Source organism: Protopterus annectens, chromosome 3.part1 (assembly GCF_019279795.1).
Source record: "Protopterus annectens isolate FY-2018-M chromosome 3.part1, PAN1.0, whole genome shotgun sequence".
NCBI lineage: Eukaryota > Metazoa > Chordata > Ceratodontiformes > Protopteridae > Protopterus > Protopterus annectens.
The window spans coordinates 1907482446-1907504748 of record NC_056732.1 but is presented as its reverse complement, the minus strand read 5'-3'; the positions used below and the strand labels follow the sequence as shown (position 1 = coordinate 1907504748).

Genomic DNA, 22303 nt, shown 5'->3' with positions numbered 1-22303 from the left:
TCTGATGAAGTTCTATGAGATGAAAATTTAAGGGGAAGTGTTTTTATCAGCGTTTATGTTATCTGTGGATATGTGTTCCTTTTTCTGTGTTTGAACATTAAATTACTTGTGTGTTGGAACTATTGGTCTCTGGTGCCTAATTTTGAATTAATGGCTACAGAATACCTACCACTGGGACATAATATCGTATTGTACCACACTTTGTGCTATGTGTTTGTAACCATGTTCTCTGTAGGGACACTATCATTGCTGACCTGTTATTGACAATGTCACCTGCATGCCATTGTAGGGGCCACTATGGTTCCATATATGCATGTGGTCTGTTTGCTATGTGATTGCTGCACATCTCTTGTTTTGTGTTATTGGGGATATCGATGCATGCTGTTGGACATGCTCCTGGAATGTGTGGACTATTACTACCCACATATGTTCTATAACACTGACACAATAGCAAGTTTAGGGAACAGTTGCCAGCAGAACCACCTCTCCCACCTCATCTGGCCATGTAACCAGGCCACATCACATGTGGGACCCTGTGGCATCCTTGTCTACACACAGACATGATCCTGTCACCCGAGATCAGGTCCAGGGTCTGGTGCATAGGGAGCTCCACAGAGACTTGGGCGATGTGCTACAGCACCTTGAGGCCCTCAGTACACACTCACAGGGCCCACATGCTCTTCCTGCTCAGCCTCCAGCCAAGGCACCTTCTGGGCTGTGAAGCTGATGTTGTGATGAGCAATGGGTGGGGGCCTTGTTCCCATTTTTTCCATATGGGGGCTCATGGGGCTTCCACATCACAGAAGACACTCCCCATCCAGGGTTTTTACCCAGCATGTGTCATATACCGCTCTTGTAGGCTGCCTTCTCTATCTATCAACACAACCCACCTCCACAAATATACCTGCGATCCTTCCCCAAATTCCCAATCCCACTTTCACAGAAAAAAGCAATGTGGTCCCAACAAGGGGTTCACATGTGACATAACAGTCTATGTTGCACACACTTAATGCTGTGTGTGTGTATATATATATATATATATATATATATATATATATATATATATGTGTGTGTGTGTGTGTGTGTGTGTGTACTGATATGTGTGATGTTCCCTCACACATAGCATGCAGCACTGTGATGCAAAACTAGGGGACATGTATTTATATACATATGTGTGTGTGTGTGTGTGTGTATGAAGAAGGGTATATGTTAATGTGTAAGTAATGGCCACCCAGGGGTGTTGTGAGGCCCAACACCGATTTTCTATGGATTCATTTATTATAATCCTCAGTAATTTACCAGAAAATCAAAACATCTCACCAGTAATAAATCAAAACCTTGAGGCAAAATCAGGAAAGGTTTGAATTTATTAGATATGCATGTTTTTAATGCTAGACGTTTTCATATCTACTATTTTTGTCAACCACCTTTACACATAAACTTGTTCTTTGTACGGTAACGCCTATTCTTGGGCTGGAATGGTTCGGATTTGGATAAGTCCAGTGCCCTATTAGACACATAAATAAGGCCAATATACAAGGCATTCAAGTGAGTTTGTGCCTTGGGCTTTTACAAACTGGATAGCAAAAAACAGAAACCTAAGAGAATCGACGTCAGGTACAGAAGTCTGATTTTTATATTTGAATAATTTGACGGGCAAAGTCACGCATATAGCGAAAACGAGGCTATATTTTTTCTGGCTACGCCCTCACTTGTGCGTACTACTTTTATTTTAGTACATAAACGGCCGTGTAACAACGGGCGAGAAATCGAAACTGAAATGTAGTTTGTAAGAACTGTACTACAGTCGTCGTCACACATAATAATCCTGATAAAATCCAGCCCGTTTTATGAAATCAGAATGGTCAAAATATATCAAGTGGTTATTGTTGGAATTAAACAGGAGAAGTTAACGCTGGATGTGGCTAACTCTGAATCAAAGTTTAATAGCGTAACCGTGGCAGAACTGAAGAAACAAGTGGCTGAAAACGTTCCAGGTATGTGTTGGGGGGTGGCTATGTATGTTTTTTTTTTTTTAGTATGTGTGGACCCACGTTGTCAACTCTGTCTGGATCTGTGGTACCTTGTGATTTGACTTTTACTTTAAATTTAGTTGCAAAACAACTGCCGCAATGGCTTTTTTTATATACGTTAAAAAACAGAGAAACGTTTAACATGCGTTACGTCAAAAGACAGGCTACAGGGGCCCTATTCTTACAGCGTTTGCGCTCAGTGTATGCATTGGAGAAGTGGGTGAATTATAGCCAAAGTAAAAATTCAGTACAGTGCCGCGGAAGTGTTTAGTAGCCGTACTTACAGATTTTTTTCTGCACGCTCTATACGATTATTATTTTTTTGTATAAATGTATTATCTATTTTTAAGATAAAAGCTGCACGTAAGTGCTGAGGCGGCTGCTTTTGATGGGGATGTTGCGCTACAGATAAAGAGTTGAAGTATTCTGGAAATGTTTTTGGGTATTGCTGCCGGCATTGGTTTACTGACGGTGCCTTTTTTTTCTAGTGCTGTTTTCTTGTGGAAGTATTAAGTGATTGTCCAAATTAAATGTCATTTAAAAACAAAGTTGTAGTTGTTTTATAACAGGAGCATAACTTTCAACTGACCCTGATTTTGAATCAAATTTATTTCTGTCCTTATTAATCCCTCCTAAAACTAGTGACCTCTTGCAGAAAAGTTGGTGAGTTACACTTAAGTAATGACAGTAATTAGAATTATAGGCTTTTCTTACTTCAAAAAATGTCTATTTATTCTTTACTTGTTAAATTCATTTGCATTTAAAATTGCCTGTGTTTTATTACTGTTTATTTGTATTTTTAATACATTTTCCTCTAAAATGTTTCTGGTTGTAAATTCTGCCTGGTATGGTGCCTTAGTCTTGAGTTTTAGTCTCAATAGTGTCCGTATTGTAATATACTGCAAGAACTGTGCCTCGTTTACACCTGTGTGTTGTTCTACTACATTCATTTATCATTTCATAATTTGTCTGTTCTGGTGCCCTAGACTGTTTATATTGCAAATCTTTTTATTTGTCTGCCCTTTGCACTTACAGAGATTAGTGTTTTAAAACTGCTGCTGTTCTCACTGTTCTTTAACATTGTTATAGCTTACCAGCCCCCTTCTGTTACATTAGGTATTGGTTTCCGTGCTACTGTCTTCTGTTTGATACAGTAATTGCTCTCTTTCCCTGTCTCTACTATAAAAAGTACAACTCTAGCACACCTAAGACCCTAGACCTGTAGCACAATTGTTAATTTATTGCAGGTTATGAATCAAAGCGCTCCATTGGCCTGATTTAGTGGATTAAAACTTTAGATCCCAGTTGGCTTAATGGTTAAGGTCTTTGCCTCCCATGCACAAGGTATGAGGTTCTATACTGAACTCTGACCAGAAGTTTGCATGTTCTCCCTATGTCTCCCTATCAGCAGGGTTGTGATAGCAAAGAAAAGGGTGCATTCAGGCATCAGTTAACAGACCCTACTAGATAAAACAGGACAACTGGAATTGCTGTTGCTAATGGGTGAACTGGATGCACATATCAGGAGAGAAAAGATATGAGGACTGCCTGGGACCACACTGATTTGCAACAGGAGCGAAGAAGGAATAGCCATTCTTAGACTTCTGTCTGACAATTGGCTTGATGGTGTCCAACACATGGTTCAGAAAGAGGACAGTCACAAGGTCATATGTAAAAGTGACTATCTCTTGTTTACAGTACAGTATGCTTCTAAACAGAATACACTCAACCTTTCCCTGAAATTACAGTTTTTATACATAACTGCTGCCTTCACAGTCCACTAAGTTGCATATGGGCTTTCTCTTTAGTGATTTCCACCTCTGTAAAGTCTTGGAATGTAGGACTGTAACTACTGTTTGTATATAAATGTAAATAGAAATGTAACTAGTGAGTTTAATTGGAACTTATTGTGACAATGTAAGCAAATGGAGGTTTTGTCCACAGGCCTCCGATGAAAGTGGGTATTACCCAGTTGGACTTTCCCAGTAAACAAAGACAAATAAATGTGGCCAACATGCAACTCGTAGTCTTTAGTAAGGAAAGGGCACTGGGGTAGAATATAATTGTAAAGTCATTCCCAGTGAAAGTCGGCCCACAGTGTAAACCAGTGGTTGCCACATTCAGCTGCAAGCAGTGGTCAGAGAGGCTCTAAGGACAGCGGAGACCAGGCTTAAGATTGGAAATTGAGAGAAAGTAAAACAGTTCAAGGAATTAATCCAGGCACTAGCACCTCAAGAAGAAGAGGAAATATTAAGTATGGAGAAGAATGGCAGTCCATAAAACAGCATATGTAAGAGCTACGGAACAGATATATAGGCAAGCTAGGTATTGCAATAGGGACATAAAGAAAGCTGATGGTGAAATACTGGTTGGCTAACAAAGAGACTAAGAAAGGAATTGCAGTAGCAAAGAACAAGGCATCAGAGGCACTCCTAACAAATTTTGGAAAGTGACTCAGTGGATGGCAAAGTGACTCAGTGGATGGCAAAAGTCTATCTGGTTCCAAGGCAAAGACTGAAAGGTAAATAAGATAGTCAGACACTCGTGACAGCAATAGCCTGCTTACTAGTCCACAGGACATCAGAGACCGGACTAATTTCAACAGCTTCTGATTGAAGAAAAACCCATAGAAGCTGTACTGCCCCAGACACAGCTTACGGTGAGAGAAGAGGAGGAGCCCATCCTAGAAGTGAGAACAACACTGAGGAAAAAAAAAATCAGGGGAAGCAGCAGGCTCAGATGAGGTCACATCAGATGTGATAAGAGGCTGGTTGATATGGGGGGAAATGGCTCCTGAGGGTACTCATAGCAGTATAGAGAGAGAGAGACATATCCTAGATGGACTGGAGAATAAGCATGTTAATGCCTGTGTTCAAGCACAATGGGGACCTTCACAACTGTGGGGAGTATAAAGGTATCTGACTGCTATCACATTGCTTGCAAGTTCTTGAGAAGGTGAGCGATAAATGAATATGCAGGGTAGTAGAAAGTAAGATGGGAAACGCAACCAACCTGATGTTTGTAGTGAGACAGATACTTGAGAGGAAGCTAGAAATGAGGGTTATTTCTAAACCTGGCGAAAGCATATGACAAGGTTCCAAGGAAGCAAAGTTACAAAGACATGCGTCTGGAGTGTTTCTCCCCAGGCCTCCGATGACAGTTGGCTTCGTTCAAAGTCTAACTTTCCCGGTTAACAAATGTTAAGTAAAATAAAAAAAAATAAATAAGCTGATTTGGGCAGTTTGGTTTAAAATCCCAGAAATATTGGTAGAATAAGTGCAGTCTATTTACAAGGATCCAGTGACTCTAGTATTGAGCTTTTCTCCCCGGGCTTCCGCTGAGAATGGACATGCATCCAGTCGGACTATCCGGTCAACAAATGTGAAATAAAAAATAAGTAGTACGAACAGTGTTCAGGCTTGCAGAGGGTTTCACAGTGGGAGTGGATATGCATCAGGGCTCAGTGCTGAACCTACTGCTGTTCATACTAGTGATGGACTATGTTAGCAATCAAGTTGGAGGGAACAGATCAACAAAAATTACTGTATGCAGACAATGTGGTATTACAGGCAGTCTGTGAGCAAGAACTTCAGTAATGGGTAGGGGAATGGAATGCAAAACTGAAGGCACATTGGATTAACCTGAGTACAGATAAGACTGTTGTAGTAGCAGCAAACTGGGGAAATCAAAAGAAGCTGAAACTTGAGATAGAAGGGAAAATAGTGGAACAGGCTTCAAGTATTTGGGAGGGTGGCTGAGGAGAAAGGAAATGTGAATGAAGAGGCCAGAGCTAGAATCGGGCTTTAGCAATCTGGTACAGTGTGTCAGGGATAGTGTATGACAGAAGAATGTCAAAGAAGCTGAAAAGTAATAGTACAAAACAGTGGTGCAGCTAGTACTACTGTAGGGTCAGAAGCCTGGGCATTAAAGGCAGAGCAGTTGAGGAAGCTAGAGGTGATGCAGATGAAGTGCCGAGAAGGCTGGTAGGATGCACACTGTGGGACAGACAAAGAAATGAGGACGTGAATAGAAGCTAAAGCAGCTCCATTTGCAGAAAACGTCAGAGAACAGATTATGGTTTGAGCACATGTGCAGGACAGCAGAAGACAATCTGGTGAAGATTTGGGTTAGACAGGAAGAGTTAAGAGAAAATGAAGTTTTCCAGTAAAGAGGTGGATGGATTTTGTTGGTGAAGACCTGTGACAGTCGGGCATAAGTGTTGAAGGTAGGAAAGTGACATTGAATAGGGAGAGATAGAGATGGCATAAAGTGACACAACACCCCAACATCAAGTAGAAAATGGGGGGGTTTGGTTGGATTCCTCTCTAGCTCACCTCCTATAACCTGCACTGAATTGCACTCACCCAGGGTCTTTTAGTGAAGAAAACTCAAAAGCGTGAAAAGCCTTAAACTGTGAGAAATCAGCAGCAGTGATCTTGGCATCTTCCAGGCATTTGAACCTGTGTTTTTCATGGATTTTCTGTGCAGTGGGTTGTCTGTGCGTGCCGGAGTGTTTCTGTATAAGAAACATGCAAAGTCTATACAGCTTTAGAAATCTAGGTCTGAGATTCACTAACCTGTGGAAAAAACCCAAAAATCACACAATAAACCATTTGCCAACTGGACCAACCACAAATCCGCTCCAAAGATAAATGGTGTACAAATGTCATTTACTTTCAACACACTTGAATTTAGTATCCTTAAAAATAATTTTAGTCCAGCGTAGCACAGTGTAACAAAACTCTTTATTAAACCCAGCCAGTTAAGCTCTTTTGTCCTACAAAACTGGACTTCATCAGAACCATCTCGTAGTAAAAAAATGCTATTTAAACAGTAAAACATCACCACGTTTAATACATAATTAATTACACAGTTACCTCGTTGAAATTTTAAGTACCCAGTACTATACTGAGATTCTATATAAAACCATATATGCACACCACTAAAAAATTAGTTACAAATTTATACACATTGTTCAGAATCAATAATTGAAAACCTATATAAAGATATATGAGAAAATAAAAACCATAAAAAATAAGTTGGAAATATAAAAACTGCATCTTGCCAATATTTCACAGTTGGGCAGCACAGTATTTTAACACTGGTAGAGTAGAAACACATTCATTAAGTCCTTTTTACTCAAAATCAGGCCTTTTATGGGTAAAATGGGGAGGGAGTTTTTCCACCATCCACATAGTGGGCATGTTTAACCCCCAACATTTAGGTCTGGAACTTTTCTGAAGCTATTAGGGAACTTACATTTTTAGATAAGTGGAACAGTCAATTTTGTGGTGGATCTTATGGAAATAGTTTTAAATTATAATTTTATGATATTTGAAGGTGAATACTAAAGGGTGTGGCTGCAAGTTGTGCCCCCATTTATGCCAATTTAGTCCTCTGTTCACTTGAAAGGCGTGTTGTTTTGTCAAGTCATTTTGATTCTGAATTATTTTGTTACTTTTGATAGTTGGATGACATGTTGATTCTATGAAAAGATGGAGATGCTATTATTAGAATACTTTTTTAACTTATCTTAAGGCCACCTCCTTTTTAGCTTTTACTGGACATTTTGATGTCCATTCTATTAATTTAGATGCAACCCTATTTAAGGATGACGTTGGAGGAAGATTATGTTCAAAAGTCTTTAGAAACCCTATTTTTTCCAGTAGTTGTCATCCACAACATGTCAAAAGGAATATTTTCAAGGGACAATTTAGTGAGGGCAGCCCGTATGTGTTCTGACAATACATTGTTTGCAAATGAGGTAGAAACTATTGGGTACCCCCTTTCCAAGAAATATTTTCTAAACTTTTTAGCCAAAATGGTTAATGAAGTGATGGATCTTTGGGGTATTAGATTTACATTCTTATTAAATCATTCTTGTTCTTTCTGACTGTGCACAAGGGGTGTTGAGTTATAAGGCTGATAAAGAGCCCCCCAATTCTAGGTTTACACATGCTGTGATTGTTGCCTTTAATCACAAAGCTAATGTAATAAAGGAAATTGTGAGTAGAAATTGGAATATTTTTAAAGGGGATGGACATTTGTACAGTACTACATAGGCCCTAGACCTAATTTTGTATACAAAATGAGCATCAGTTTTAAGAACATTTTTGAATCTTCTAGTTCACTTACCTTTGGAAAATGTGAAGGGAACTAAGAAATGTGGGATGTGCCACCAGTGTCCTTTCATTTTAGAAAAGACAATGGTGACTATAGGTGAAATGAGTGAAAATATTAGGTTGGCTAACTGTAACTGTTCTACGAAGGGGGTGATGTATATTGTGATATGTCAAGTATTTAACAGTTTCTATTTTGGCAAAACAGCACAACAATTTAGAAAAAGGATATATGAACATATTTACGCTATTTTTAGAAGTAACAATAATAATGTTTTAATGCTTTATGTAGAATGTGATGCCTGTGCACTGGCCCAGTAATCAAGGAGCCTTGATCCTCACCACTAGCACCAGTGAGGGGCGTCCACATTGGGAGGATAACAAGTATACAACACAGTAAATACAATTTCCCTTGAGAGCACACAGAGATCAGTCAGTCTGGGGCTGGTTTCTCCCTTTCTCTCCAGGTCCCCAATAAAACTCCCCACTGGCACAGCTATAGGGTTCAGATCTCAGCCGAATAGTGAAGCCAAAACCTCCAGTGCTTCATGTCCCTGTCCAAGTAGCTGACACACACACACACACACACACACACACACACACACACACACACACACACACACACACACACACACTTACTTTGAGATTTGATTTAACACACAGATACTCCTGGGGAAGGCTGGCACAGGTTCACTAGCTATGCCCCCTTCTGCCCAGGCTATAAGGTAATAATTTCTGCCACCAACTACTCTTATCCGCTACTGATAAGGCCCTTTCCAAAGGGTGAACAATTCTACTGTGCAGTGTTATTATCCGATTAGTGTGTGAACAGCAAGGCTACTGGAGTGGCTTTGTACAGTATCACCAAATACATGCAAGTACTGTAAGAGCTTAACTTTATTTCTGCATAACACAGCCACAGTTGAAAGGTTTAAATATATTTAATAGTAAATAATAAAAACACAAGACAATACTTGTTAACTCAAGACAATGACATTAGAGAGTTCAGAAATCACAGGAATAGTTCAAAACAGCATTGTAGGACAGTCTGAAATAAAAATAGAAAACAGCTAGACTTCTTTCGGTTGCTCCCATTAGGGGTCGCCACAGCAGATCAACTGTTTCCATTTCTTCCTGTCCTCTGCATCTTGCTAGTCACACCAACCACCTGCATGTCCTCTCTCACCACATCCATAAACCTTATCTTAGGCCTTCCTCTTTTCCCGATACTTGGCAGCTTCATCCTTAGCATCTTTTTCCCAATATACTCTGCATCCCTCCTCAGCACATGTCCAAACCAATGTAATCTTGCCTCTCTGGCTTTTTCCAAACCTTCCAACCTGGGCTGACCCTCTAATATACTTATTCCTAATCCTGTCCATCCTCGTCACACCCAGTGCAAATCTTAACATCTTCAACTCTGCCACGTTAAGCTCTTGACTCCTGCCTTTTTGTCAATGCCACTGTCTCCACCCCATATAACATAGCTGGTCTCACTACCCTCTTGTAGACTTCCTTTCACTCTTACTGGTACTCGTATGTCACAAATCACTCCTGATACTCTTCTGCACCCACTCCATCCTGCCTGTACTCTCTTCTTCACCTCTCTTCCACACTCACTGAACTGTTGATCCCAAGTACTTAAACTCATTCACCACCTCTACTCCCTGCATCCTCGCCATTCCTCTATCCTCACTCTCATTCACACAGATATATTCTGTCTTAGTCCTGCTGACCTTCATTCCTCTTCTCTCTAGAGCATATCTCCACCTCTCCAGCGTCTCCACCACCTGTTCTACTCTCACTACAGATCACAATGTCATCTGCAAACATCATAGTCCACGGGGACTCTCGTCTGTCAACCTGTCCATCACCATTGCAAATAAGAAAGGGCTCAGAGCTGATCCTTAGTGTAATCCCACCTCCACCTTAAATGCATCCGTCACTCCCACCGCTGACCTCACTGCTGTCACACTACCCTCGTACATATCCTGTACCACTCTTACATACTTCTCTGACACTCCCGACTTCCTCATACAATACCACAACTCCTCTCTAGGCACCCTGTCATATGCTTTCTCTAAATCCACAAAGACACAATGCAAATCCTTCTGACCTTCTCTGTACTTCTCTATCAAATCTACTTCTCTAGCAACACTCTCGGAGCAAACATTGCATCTGTAGTGCTCTTTCCTGGCATGAAACCATACTGCTGATCACTAATCACCTCCCTTCTTAACCTAGCTTCCACTACTTTCCCATAACTTCATGGTATGACTGATCAATTTAATCCCTCTGTAGTTAACTACAGCTCTGCACATCACCCTTATTCTTCAAAGTAGGTAACAAAAACATTTTTCTTCATTCCACAGGCATCCTCTCACTTTCCAAGATTTCATTAAACAGTCTAGTTAAAAACTCCACTGCCATTTCACCCGAACACTTCCATGCTTCCACAGGTATTTTATCTGGACCAACAGCCTTTCCGTTCTTCATTCTCTTCATAGCTGTCCTTACTTCCTCCTTGCTAATCCACTGCATAGCTGTCCTTACTTCCTCCTTGCTAATCCACTGCACTTCATGATTCACTATCCGCCCATCATCCAACCTTCTCTCCCTCTTATTCTCTTCATTCATCAACCCCTCAAAGTACTCTTTCCATCTGCTCAACACACTATCCTCGCTTGGGAGTACGTTTCCCTCATCCTTTATCACCATTACCTGCTGCACATCTTTCCTAGCTCGGTCCCTTTGTCTAGCCAATCGGTACAGGTCCTTTTCTCCCTCCTTGGTATCCAACCTTTTATACAACACTTCATACTCCTTAGCCTTCGCCACCTCTCTTTGCCATACTTCTCATCTCCTTATTCTTTGACAATCACACTTCTTCTTCGCCAACCTCTTTCTCTGTATACTCTCCTGTACTTCATTCTACCACCAGGTCTTCTTGTCGTCCTTCCTCTTTCCAGATGTCACACCAAGCACCTTTCTAGCCATCTCTCTTACTAGCTCTGCTGTAGTTACCCAGCTATTCGGTAACTCTTCACTGCCACCCAGTGCCTGTCTTAACTCTTCCCTGAACATCACCTCACAATTACCCTTTTTCAATTTCCACTGTTTGATCCTTGGTGCTGCCCTCGCACTCATCCTCCTCTCCTTGATCACCAAGGTCATCCTATAAACCACCATCCTATGCTGCCTAACTACACTTTCCCTGCCACCACTTTAGTCTCCAATCTCCTTCAGATTGGCCCTTCTACATAAGATATAATCCACCTGTGTGCATCTTTCTCCACTCTTGAAAGTCACCCTATGCTCCTCCCTCTTGTTAAAATACGTATTCATCACAGCCATGTCCATCCTTTTCGCAAAATCCACTACCATCTGACCTTCTGCTTTCCTTTGCTTAACACCATACCTACCCATCACTTCCTCATCCCCTCTGTTCCCTTCACTAACATGCCCATTGAAATCTGCTCCAATAACCAGGCTCTCATCCTTGGGTACAGTCATCACCACTTCATCCAACTCGCTCCAAAATTTTTCTGTCTCATCCATTGCACTCCCAACTTGTGGAGCATATGCACTAACATTCATCATTACACCATCAATTTCCAGCTTCATAAACATCACTCTATCCGACACTCTTTTCACCTCCAAAACACTCTTGGCGTACTGTTCCTTCAGGATAATGCCTATGCCATTTCTCCTCCCATGCACACCATGATAAAACAATTTGAAACCACCTCCGATACACCTAGCCTTGCTCCCCTTCCATCTGGTCTCTTGCACACACAATATACCAACTGTCCTTCGGCCCATCATATCAGCTAGCTCTCTCCCTATACCAGTCATACTGCCAACATTCAAAGTTCTGACCCTCACTATCACAGTCCTAGCCTTTACCTGCCTTCGGGCATGCTTTCCACCTCTGGTGAGATCTGAAGACAAATCAAAATGCTTGTCTGAAGTTTCCCAGGCTCACAGAACTCAGAATTTTAGCATTTCATTTTGATCTACAACTGCCACGAAGCCACAGCAATAAAAGACACTTTACATGTGAAACCTAATTATCTATGTCTTAGGACAATAGAAATATTTTCTTAGCCCAGACATACTGTGTCTGAGCTTGACATCATACACAGTTGTAAAATTCTTTGTGAAGCTCAACACATAACGCAGTTTTCTTTACATTTGTGAAACAAACCTGTGGAGCATATTAATATTTACAATGACACAGAATTATTTACAAAATTCTATCTAGCTAGGCTGGTAGCCTTCACAGCCCCCCCCCCCCATGGAGATCTCAAGCTAGTTTTTCAAATAACACTTGAGAAACATTGCTTGAGAAGATTAGGTCTGTCCGGGTATGTTACCCCATTCCCTGTTTTGAGAGCTCATCTGCGTTAGCATTGCTAACCCCACTGAGGTGCTGCACCGACATATATGCTTGCAACCCTAGGCTCTATCTTAGCAACTTGGCATTTTGCTGCCTGGCTAGATGTAACCATATTAAGTGATTGTGATCTGTAATTACAGTGAATTTCCTTCCATACAGATAAGGCTGAAGTTTCTGCAGTGCCCACACTATGGCTAGATATTCCTTTTCTACAGCTGCATAGCATTCCTCCCTGGGTTGGAGCCTATAACCGAGATAAACCACTGGGTGCTCTTCTCCCTCTGAAGAAATCTGGCTAAGTACAGCCCATGGTTTGAAGCATCCACCTGCACAACAAATTGTTTGCTGTAATCTGGACTGGCTAATACAGGGGGTCCTCCCAAAGCTTCTTAAATTTCTGGAATGCCTGCTCACATGCTGTGGTCTACACTACCTTGTCTGGACTGTTTTTCCTTGTCAGGTCTGTGAGGTGAGCAGCTGTGGTACTATAACTGATGACAAACTTTCTGTAGTACCCTGCTGTCCCTAGGAATGCCCTCACCTACTTTTTGGTAACTGGTGCAGGCCATGCCTGAATGACTTCCATTTTGGCAGGTTCTGGCCTGATCTTGCCATTCCCCGCTCCTGTCCCAGGTAGGAGACTTCTACCATACCCACCTGACATTTGCTGGGCTTAATAGTCAACCCTGCCCTCTGTAGTCTGCCCAGCACCTCCCTGACATGCTGAAGGTGCGCTTTCTAGGAATGGCTGTAGATGGCAATATTCTCTAGGTAAGCAAGCTGCTCCTGCTAGGATATGCTCTACCATCCTCTGGAAAGTCACTGGGGCATCTTTGTGAACTCATACAAGCAAAAAGGAGTCTGGCCTCTCTCTAGCACTGGGAGTCAAGGGCACCTCCTAGTAACCCTTGGTAAGATATATGGTAGTAAAATACTTAGCCCCACCCAGCTGCTCTAGGGATTCACCTGTCCTAGTCATGGGGTAAGCAGCTGACTCTGTGACAATTTAATTTCCTGTAGTCCACACAGAACCTGGTGCTGCCATCCTTCTTTGGCACCAGCACCACAGGGGAGGCCCAGGGACTGTTGGCCTCTTGAATTGCCCCTAATTCCAACATTTCCTGTATCTCCTCCCTCAGAGTATGACTCTCTCAGGTACCCAATAAGGGGCCTGCCTAATAGGCCTTTGGTGTCCTGTATCCACCTAATGCTGCACCAGGTTGGTGCACCCTGGTTTCCAAGTGAACATCTCCCCAAACTCCTGTAACGCTGCTCGGATTTGTCAAACCTGGGTAGGAGATAAGTGCTGGAACATTGTTACCCCTTCCACTGAAGTGTCAGTCTGAGCCTCGCTGAGATCAGTCACCAGATCTCCCTCCGATTCTTCCTGCAGTCCACTATAATTACTCCCTATCATGGTAAGGTTTCATAATGTTAACATGGTACAATTTATGCCCTTGCCTCCTGCTTAGCAGTTCTACCATGTAGTTAACATCAGTGACCTTCCTTACCACCTTGTAGGGTCCCTCCCAAGCTCCCTGCAGCTTATGTCTGACAGGAATGAGAACAGTTACCTACTGCCTTACAGCATACTGTCTAGCTTGAGCATTCCTACCATACCAGACCTTTTTCTGCTGTTGGGCTTCTGCCAAGCCCATGAATTCCCTGAGCCTTGTCCGGAGGTTTAGAACATATGCCACAACAGACTCCTTGTGAGATTCACACTCACCCTCCCACTCATCACGACTTAAATCTAGAGGCCCCCTCACTCTTATGCCCATACAACTCAAAGGGTGAAAAACCTGTGGATTCCTGGGGAATCTCTCTGTAAGCAAACAGATGGGGCAAATATTTGTCCCAATCCCTCTTAAACCGGTCTGCAAATGCCCATAGCATGGACTTGAGTGGAGAGTTTAACCTCTCCACAAGACCCTTAGTCTGGGGATGGTAGGGGGTGGTCTTCAGGTGCTTCACCCCACAGTACTTCCACAGACAAGCGTGCAGGTCGGACATGAAATTGACACCTCTGTCAGTCAGTATTTCTTTTGGGAAACCCACCCTGTTGAAAATCTCTAACAAAGCATTTGCCACCTTTTCCACCTCAGTGGAGAACAAAGCCACTGCCTCAGGGTATCTTGTAGCATAATATTACTACTAGGATATACTTTTTCCCTGTGGAACTTGGGGTACTCAGAGGCCCCACAATATCCATAGCTACCCTCTGAAATGGTTCCTCAGTCACAAAGAAAGGCATCAAAAGAGCTTTCGCCTTTTCTCCTGCCTTGCCTACCTTTTGGCACTGCTCACAGGTCCTGCAGTACCCTGTTACATCTCTGGAAATTCCAGGCCAATAGAAGTTCTGCACAATATGTCTCTTTGTATGTTTTATGCCCATATAACCCGCAAAGGGAATATCATAGGCTATGGCTAGAAGTGCCAGATAGGCTCTAGGCACTGCCAACTGCTGTATCCTCTTGCCCCCTAGCCTCCCTCAGGGGTCCACTCTCTATACAGTAACCCTTTGTCCAAGTATACAGATTCCCCCTTCCCTTGAGAATCAGGCCTCACTACCTGCCTCAGGCCTTGTAATGTAGGATCTGTGAGCTGAGCCTGTCTCCTTTCTCTCTTTGTAACCCTTCCCATCTCCCCTTCCACAGGAAGTCTGGCATCCTCTGACAGTGGTGTCTCACTGTCAGCCTGGGTACTACTACTCACCTCTTCCCTTGCAGTCACTCTGTCCAAGACAACATCAGTACCCACAAGCAGCTGTGGGTCACTTTCAGTCTCTGCTACAGAGTAGCTCCCTTCCTGAAGTAACCACCTCACCAGTCCTGGCTGCAAGTGTGCTGTCTGGGTCTGCCCCAGGCTACCAGACCCACATGCTTGTCTTGAAGCCTAACTGCATGTAACTGCATAAACACATGGTACTGCCTCGTCAAAATCCTCCCTATTAGGGCATCTGCAGGATGGTAGTTTGGTACCCCTGTTGTCTTAAGACAGCTTACTGTTGGTATTTTGTTATTCCCACTTACTGGCTCTCTCACCTTTTGTTCCCCACCTTGTCTCCGTGGACATCTATATGCCACATGGCCCTACTGGTTGCATTCAAAACATTTAACCATAGATCCTGGACGTGTACCTGGACTAGTGGCTTCCCTGCTACTGGCAAATTCTGTTGGGGCTGTCTCAGTTGCCCAACATGGGTTTCCTTAGACCCATGAGGAGCACTGGGTGTCCCTTTCCTGTGCAGAGATGCTCTGCTTGCTAAGGTATAGGTCTCCCTTCTTCCCCAGCTCATCTGAAGTAGTACATTGTCTGTCAGCTACCAGATCCTTATGTCCTCTGGCAAAGTGCTAACTGCTTGTTCCCCTCACCAAAAGGTCTGCCAGCCCTTCAAAAGTGGTGACCTGACATCCACTCACCCACCTATGAAAATAAGTGCTCAGTTCAGCAACATATTCACACACACTATCTGCCTTGCATGTTTGTTCATGAAATCTTTTCCTATAAGCTTCAGGTGTTAGCTTAAAACATTCTAGCAAAAAATTCTTTTATAACATTATAGTTTAAAAAAAAAAAAAAAATCATGATCATATAGCTTGGACAACACAGTTGGCTTTACCATGGAGTAAGGAGGTCAGGAACCGTACCCAAAGCCTTTGGTCATGATCATATAGCTTGGACAACACAATTACAGCTTTACCATGGAGTAAGGAGGTCAGGAACCGTACCCAAAGCCTTTGGTCAGCATCATACTGTTTACATACCCTCTCAAACATATGAATGAAACTATCAAAATTATCCCCCTCTGTAAACTGTGGAAGAAATTTACTGACCTTTGTTGCTTCTGTGGTCCGGTTACTACCTTCCCCATTACCTCCATGACTCTGGTCGAAGAGTCAGCATCTCCTTTTTATGTTGCCTCTGCCGCTTCTCCGCTTCCAGGCGTAGCAGTTTCTCATTCTCCTCCGTCTCTAGACATCTCAGTCTCTCTGCTGCTTCTGTTTTTATACACTTGGTCTCCAGCTCAAGTCTCTGTAGCTCCAGACGGATTTTTAAATCCTCTGTAGAAAGGTTGAGCTGTCCATTTTCTGAGTGTTGTACATCTCCACAGCCAGTCTGATTGTCGTCCTGGTTACTATTCTCTGATGCAACTGTGACCAAAGCTGCAATCAGGTCTGCCTTAGTCAGGTTTCCATGCACCAGTCCTTTAGCCTGGCACATCTCCGCCAACTGGCTCCTTGTCAGCTTGCCATACTCCTCTGCTAACATGCTTACCTGCTGTCCCTGACTAAACTAAGCGAACAAAAGAAATAAAACAATTGTGAATTGAAGTCTGAATGTTCACTGTGTAGCTGATTTTAGACTACAAAAACACATTCAGTGATCAGTGTACACAAGCTACAGGAATTCACTATCCACACAACTGCAAGCCAATTAATATGTGATGTGGCTAACTCACCACTATCGAACATTATTTGGTGTAGATATCCCACCACTGCCAAACAATTAATATGTGACGCCCGTGCACTGGTCCTGTAATCAAGGAGCCTCAATCCTCACCACTAGCACCAGTGAGGGGTGTCCACATTGAGAGGATAACAAGTATACACACAGTGAAGTACAATTTTCCCTTAAGAGCACACAGAGATCAGTCAGTCTGGGGCTGGTTTCTCCCTTTCTCTCTCCAGATCCCCAATAAGACTTCCCACTGGCACAGCTACAGAGTTCAGATCTCAGCTGAGTAGTCAAACTAAAACCTACAGTACCCTCTGTCCAACCAGTGCTTCGTGTTCCTGCCCAAGTAGCTGACACACACACACACACACACACACTTTGAGGTTTGATTTATATACAAACACTCAGACACTCCTGGGGAAGGCTGGTACAAGTGCTCCCTTCTGCCCAGGCTATAAAGTAGTAATCACTGCCACCAACTGCCCAGGCTATAAAATAGTAATCGCTGCCATCAACTACTCATCAGCTACTAATAAGGCCCTTCCCAAAGGGTGACCAATTCTACTGTGCAGTGTTATTATCCAATTAGTAAGTGTGACGAATAGCAAGGCCTTTGAACTGGTTTGTAGAGTATCGCCAAATACATGCAAGTACTCTCTGAGCTTAACTTATCTCTATGTAAAAATGCCATAGTTGAAAAGTTTAAAAATATTTAATAGTAAAAACACAAGACAATACTTGTTAACTCGACACAATGACAGAGTTCAGAAATCACAGGAATGTAGGACAGTCTGACATAAATACAGAAATCACAGGAATGTAGGACAGTCTGACATAAATATAGAAAACGGCTAGACTAATCTAGGTATATTTCCATCTCTAAGAGAAATCACTGTTCTAAATGAACTACTTACAGAGCAAATGAACTACTTACAGAGCAAAGCAAGTGCTGGTGAGTTGTCAGATCTGAAGACAAATATAAAATGCTATTCTTACTTTCTGAAACAGCCCTTTCATTGATAATGCATATTACTGCTGAGTTATTTCAGGTTACATCATTCTTGACACTTCTGCTGAAGTTTCCTAGGTTCACAGAACTCAACATTTTAACATTTCTTTTTGATCTGCACCTGTCAGGAAGCCACAGCAATAAAATACACATGTGAAACCTAGTAATTATCTGTGTCTTAGGACAATAGAAATAATTTCCTAGCCCAGAAATCCTGTTTCCAAGCTTGAGATCATACACAGTTGTAAAATTCTTTACTTATCAGCTTTCTTCCAGCAGGGTGCACTGTGGTTACATTTTTGAAGCTCAACACATAACACAGTTTTCTTTACTTTTGTGAAACAAGCCTGTGGTTCATATTAATATTTACAGTGACATAGAATTATTTACACAATTCTGTCTAGCTAGGCTGGCAGCCTTCACATATACATGTTAAATCTTCCCTGGTTTTACTAAATTCCTGTTCGGAATAATAGAAGTTTTTCCTCAGGATATGATGAGAAGGGGCTTACACTGTTGGAAAGAAGAGAATTATACTGGCAGTTAAGATTAATTGCTGTTTGTGGGAAAGGACTTGATGAATGTGTTTCTGTTCTACCAGTGTTAAAATATCGTACTGCCCAACTGCGAAATATTGGCAACATGCAATTTTTATATTTCCAACTTTTGTTTTTTATTTTCCCATATATCTTTATGCATATTTTCAATTATTGGTTTAGAATAATGTGTATAAATTTATATTTAGTGGTGTGCATATATGGTTTTATATAGGATCTCAGTATAGTATTGAGCACTATAAAATTTCAGTGAGGTAATTGTGTAATTATGTATTAAGCATGTGGTGATGTATTAGTGTTAAGTAACTTTTTTTTTTTTTTTTTTACTATGAGATGGTTCTGATGAAGTCCAATTTTTTAGGAAGAAAGTGCTTAACCGTCTGGGTTGAGTTTTGTTACACTGTGCTACGCTGGACTAAAATTAAGTGTGTTGAAAGTGAGTGACTTTTATCTTTGGAGCTGATTTGTGGTTGCTCCGGTTGACACTGTTTGTGTGGTTTAGAGTTTTTTTCTAATTTTTTTTTACTACACTGACTCAATACGTTCAAGTTCACTAACCTGTGTTGACCTACAGTAAACACCCCATGAGCTGTACAGACTAGGTTATCTGTGCACCCCAGTCCAAGTAATTCAGTATCCCTCTATGCCTTACTAGTAATTGTACCTAAAGTAACCCTTGCATTCTAAATTGCAAGCAGTTATAGCCCCCTTAGCCATTCATTTTGAAACCATGACCCAACATTTTTCTACAGTTCCTGCAGCCAGTTTGAGAAGGGTATCTTGAAACAATGTAAGACCTGCCTCATGCTGTTTCATAGTCACCTGTTACTTAACACAGTGCAGTGTTTTAGAGGTGTACATATATATAAAGTCAGTGGAGGCAAATAATCACACTTGCACACAAAATTCAGACATCAAGTTCAATAGCAGTACTCCGCACGTTATACCCCACAATGACAAAAATATGCTGAGATTCTAAAGATCAACTTGCCAAAGCCTCCAGGATACAGCAGTGGCAGTGAGCACCCTACCACCATACAGAGCACAAGGAGTCCTAAACCCATAGATGCTGAGATTGTAAGGAGGGCATTTACCCTACCACCATACAGAGCACAAGGAGTCCTAAACTCCTGGATGCTGAGCTTGTCAAGAAGGCATTTACCCAGTCAGACTAGTTGTAGATTATTCCAATGTACCATATTTAAATGTACTTCTTACCAGGGTGAACAAAGAACGAGCAAGAGTTGGTTGTATGTCTGGTGTCGGGATCCACCAGATCATGCATGCACTCCAGTCCTTGAACAGCAGTTAGTTATGACCCCCCCCCCCCCAATAATCATATTGTTGGTGTCAATGGCTTTATTTGAACTGTGTGAAGAGACATGATGAAGCTCTCACACTATGTATCCCAGGCAGGTATATGCCTACATTTGAGCAACATTATACCTTGTCTTTGGATGACGCCACAATAAGAACAAAAATAATTGACTTTAATCATTAGCTTAGTATTTGTTGTCATTTTAATAATTGGCTTAGTATTTGGTGTCATTCGAAGGGGGTCCAGTATCGGTCGGCTTAGTATTTGGTGTAATTCGAAGGGGGTCCAGTATCGGTCAGCCTGCCCTGAGAGGATGTGTTTGACAGACCGAGCTAGTCAGTCAGGCATGACCTGCATCTGTCCCCACTAGGAATATTGACAGACATTCTCCACCCCTTTAGTGCCTTTTTTAGGCAATGCCAACCAGATAAACCTTCCAGCATAATGAAAGAAGCAAAGGAAAATATGAAGGTGTCACTAATCAATGTTAGGAGCCTAAACAAGAAATTCCACTCCCTACAAGCCTTCTTCATCCTGCAGGGGCATATGTCTGTGTAATAACTGAGACAAGGGTTAAAATGGTGGAAGGTACTCTGGCTATACAGGGCTAATAATGCTTTTCAAACTTTTAGACAAGGCAGTGCACAGGAGGGGAAAGAAGGTGGCGGTGTCTCAGTCTTCATTCAGAAAAGGCTCACATCAGGGCTGGTAAAGCAGCATGATGCACTAGAGTTCTTTGTGTCCAAATCACCACCACAAAGGTTTTTTACTATATATTAGTTAGCTACAGAACTCCCTCTATGACCTAAGAGCGCCACAATACCTATCTACAAGAACTGGAGTCGCTCTGCTTTAAACCCAGCTCCATTTTCTTAGGTGATAAAAATTACCTGACTGAAGACTGGGAAACATACAGCACCATAGTGCATGAGCTCAGCAATTCCAGGACTTTGGCTAACTGTTCCAGGGCATTTGTATTTAGAGTACCCACTAGGGAAGACAACATTTTAGACTTTATCCTTACTAATACAGGGTCATCTTACATCATTCTTTGCATATTCCCATCTCTTAAGTCTGACCATAAGGCTATCTCCTTCAAAATAAAATTGAAATCAGAGGCCCTAACCACTCATGGTTTCTTTAAAATGTTCTCTGCTATCTACTCCTATGTGAATCATTGGCAAACTTCAAATCCTCACCAAACCCAGAGAACAACTTTGCTGAATATGTGGATGCGTAGACCACCAAACTGTACCAGCATGTAAACAACTGCATAAACATGGCTGTCCCCAGTAGAAGTAAGTGTAAAGTGAACTCCAGAAACATGCTGTCCTTATGGAACTATGTCTGTCAAACTATATAGTAAAAAGAAGAGAATTTTGGCCAGAATTAATAATAATACTACTGAGAATTATGTATCTCTCATCATTAATGCAAATGCTTTTTTTAAATCCACCAAAGCCAACTTTATGGCAGATGTATCCACTCAAGCTAAAGACATTCGCTAGGTCTTTTTCAGTTATGTCCATAATCTCAGGAGCACAAAGCTGATTATGAACTATGTTACCTTCACCAAAAACTAAAGCTATAGCTCACTGGTAAATTCTGCTCAAGTTTCATCTCTCTTTCCACCATCTATCTCACAAAAATACTTAAAACTGGGATATTTTCCGCACCTCATAAACAGAGGCATTGCTTCTTAGTCCAGGGATGTCATTCTCCCACTTTGCTCAGCCGTTGTAAGGCCAATTATTGACTACAATGTGTATTTTGACATGTTTATCCAGACACATGTAATAACTGGGATGCCCACAGAGATATCTTACTAAAAGGATACAAGGCTTAAATAATTTGCCCTACATGGATTGCCTCAGAGCCCTGTCACTACACTACAGATTGCTAAGAGCTGACATGTGTCTGGCAAACAAGGCATTCTCTGACCAAACGCTAATGGAGCCGCTACACATCAGCAAGTCATATGGCAGCAGAAGTATTTGGTCCAGGGTTGTAAACCTTTTCCGCAACATTACAGAATGGTTTGTAGGGACAGATATGTCTTGCAGAGGATACCACTCACTACTCTGGAATAGACTTCCCATCCATGTAAAACTGAAGTTCATCCTTGGCCATATTTGTGTAACCTGGATCTGTGGATGGGAAATAGGAAGTGGCTTCCCCACAGATGCATGAGGCAAAATTGCTCAAGCAATACTAGTGTGAAATGGCATAGCACAACTGTTGGTGTGAACTTTAATTGTGCACCAGCAATAACTCACTTCTTTAGGTAGATTTCTCCCTTCCTCGACTTGGTGCAACTGTGAAGTTGGTATGTACATGTTCAAGGGATGTGGGTTGCAGGAGGCTTGCCCTTCCGCAAAATAGAAAGAAAAAAAATATTTTCATACTTTTT

The 22303-nt window shown here is 41.9% G+C and overlaps 1 protein-coding gene across 1 annotated transcript in view; it reads left to right on the top strand.

Moving 5' to 3' along the window:
• Window positions 1-1702: 1702 nt before the first annotated feature.
• Window positions 1703-22303, top strand: part of LOC122798820 (polyubiquitin-like) — a 75210-nt gene continuing 54609 nt past the window's right edge. The window contains exon 1 of the mRNA XM_044067944.1: window positions 1703-1997. Within this exon, the coding sequence (XP_043923879.1) occupies window positions 1862-1997 (136 nt within the window). The 5' untranslated portion in view covers window positions 1703-1861. The remainder of the gene's footprint in view (window positions 1998-22303) is intronic.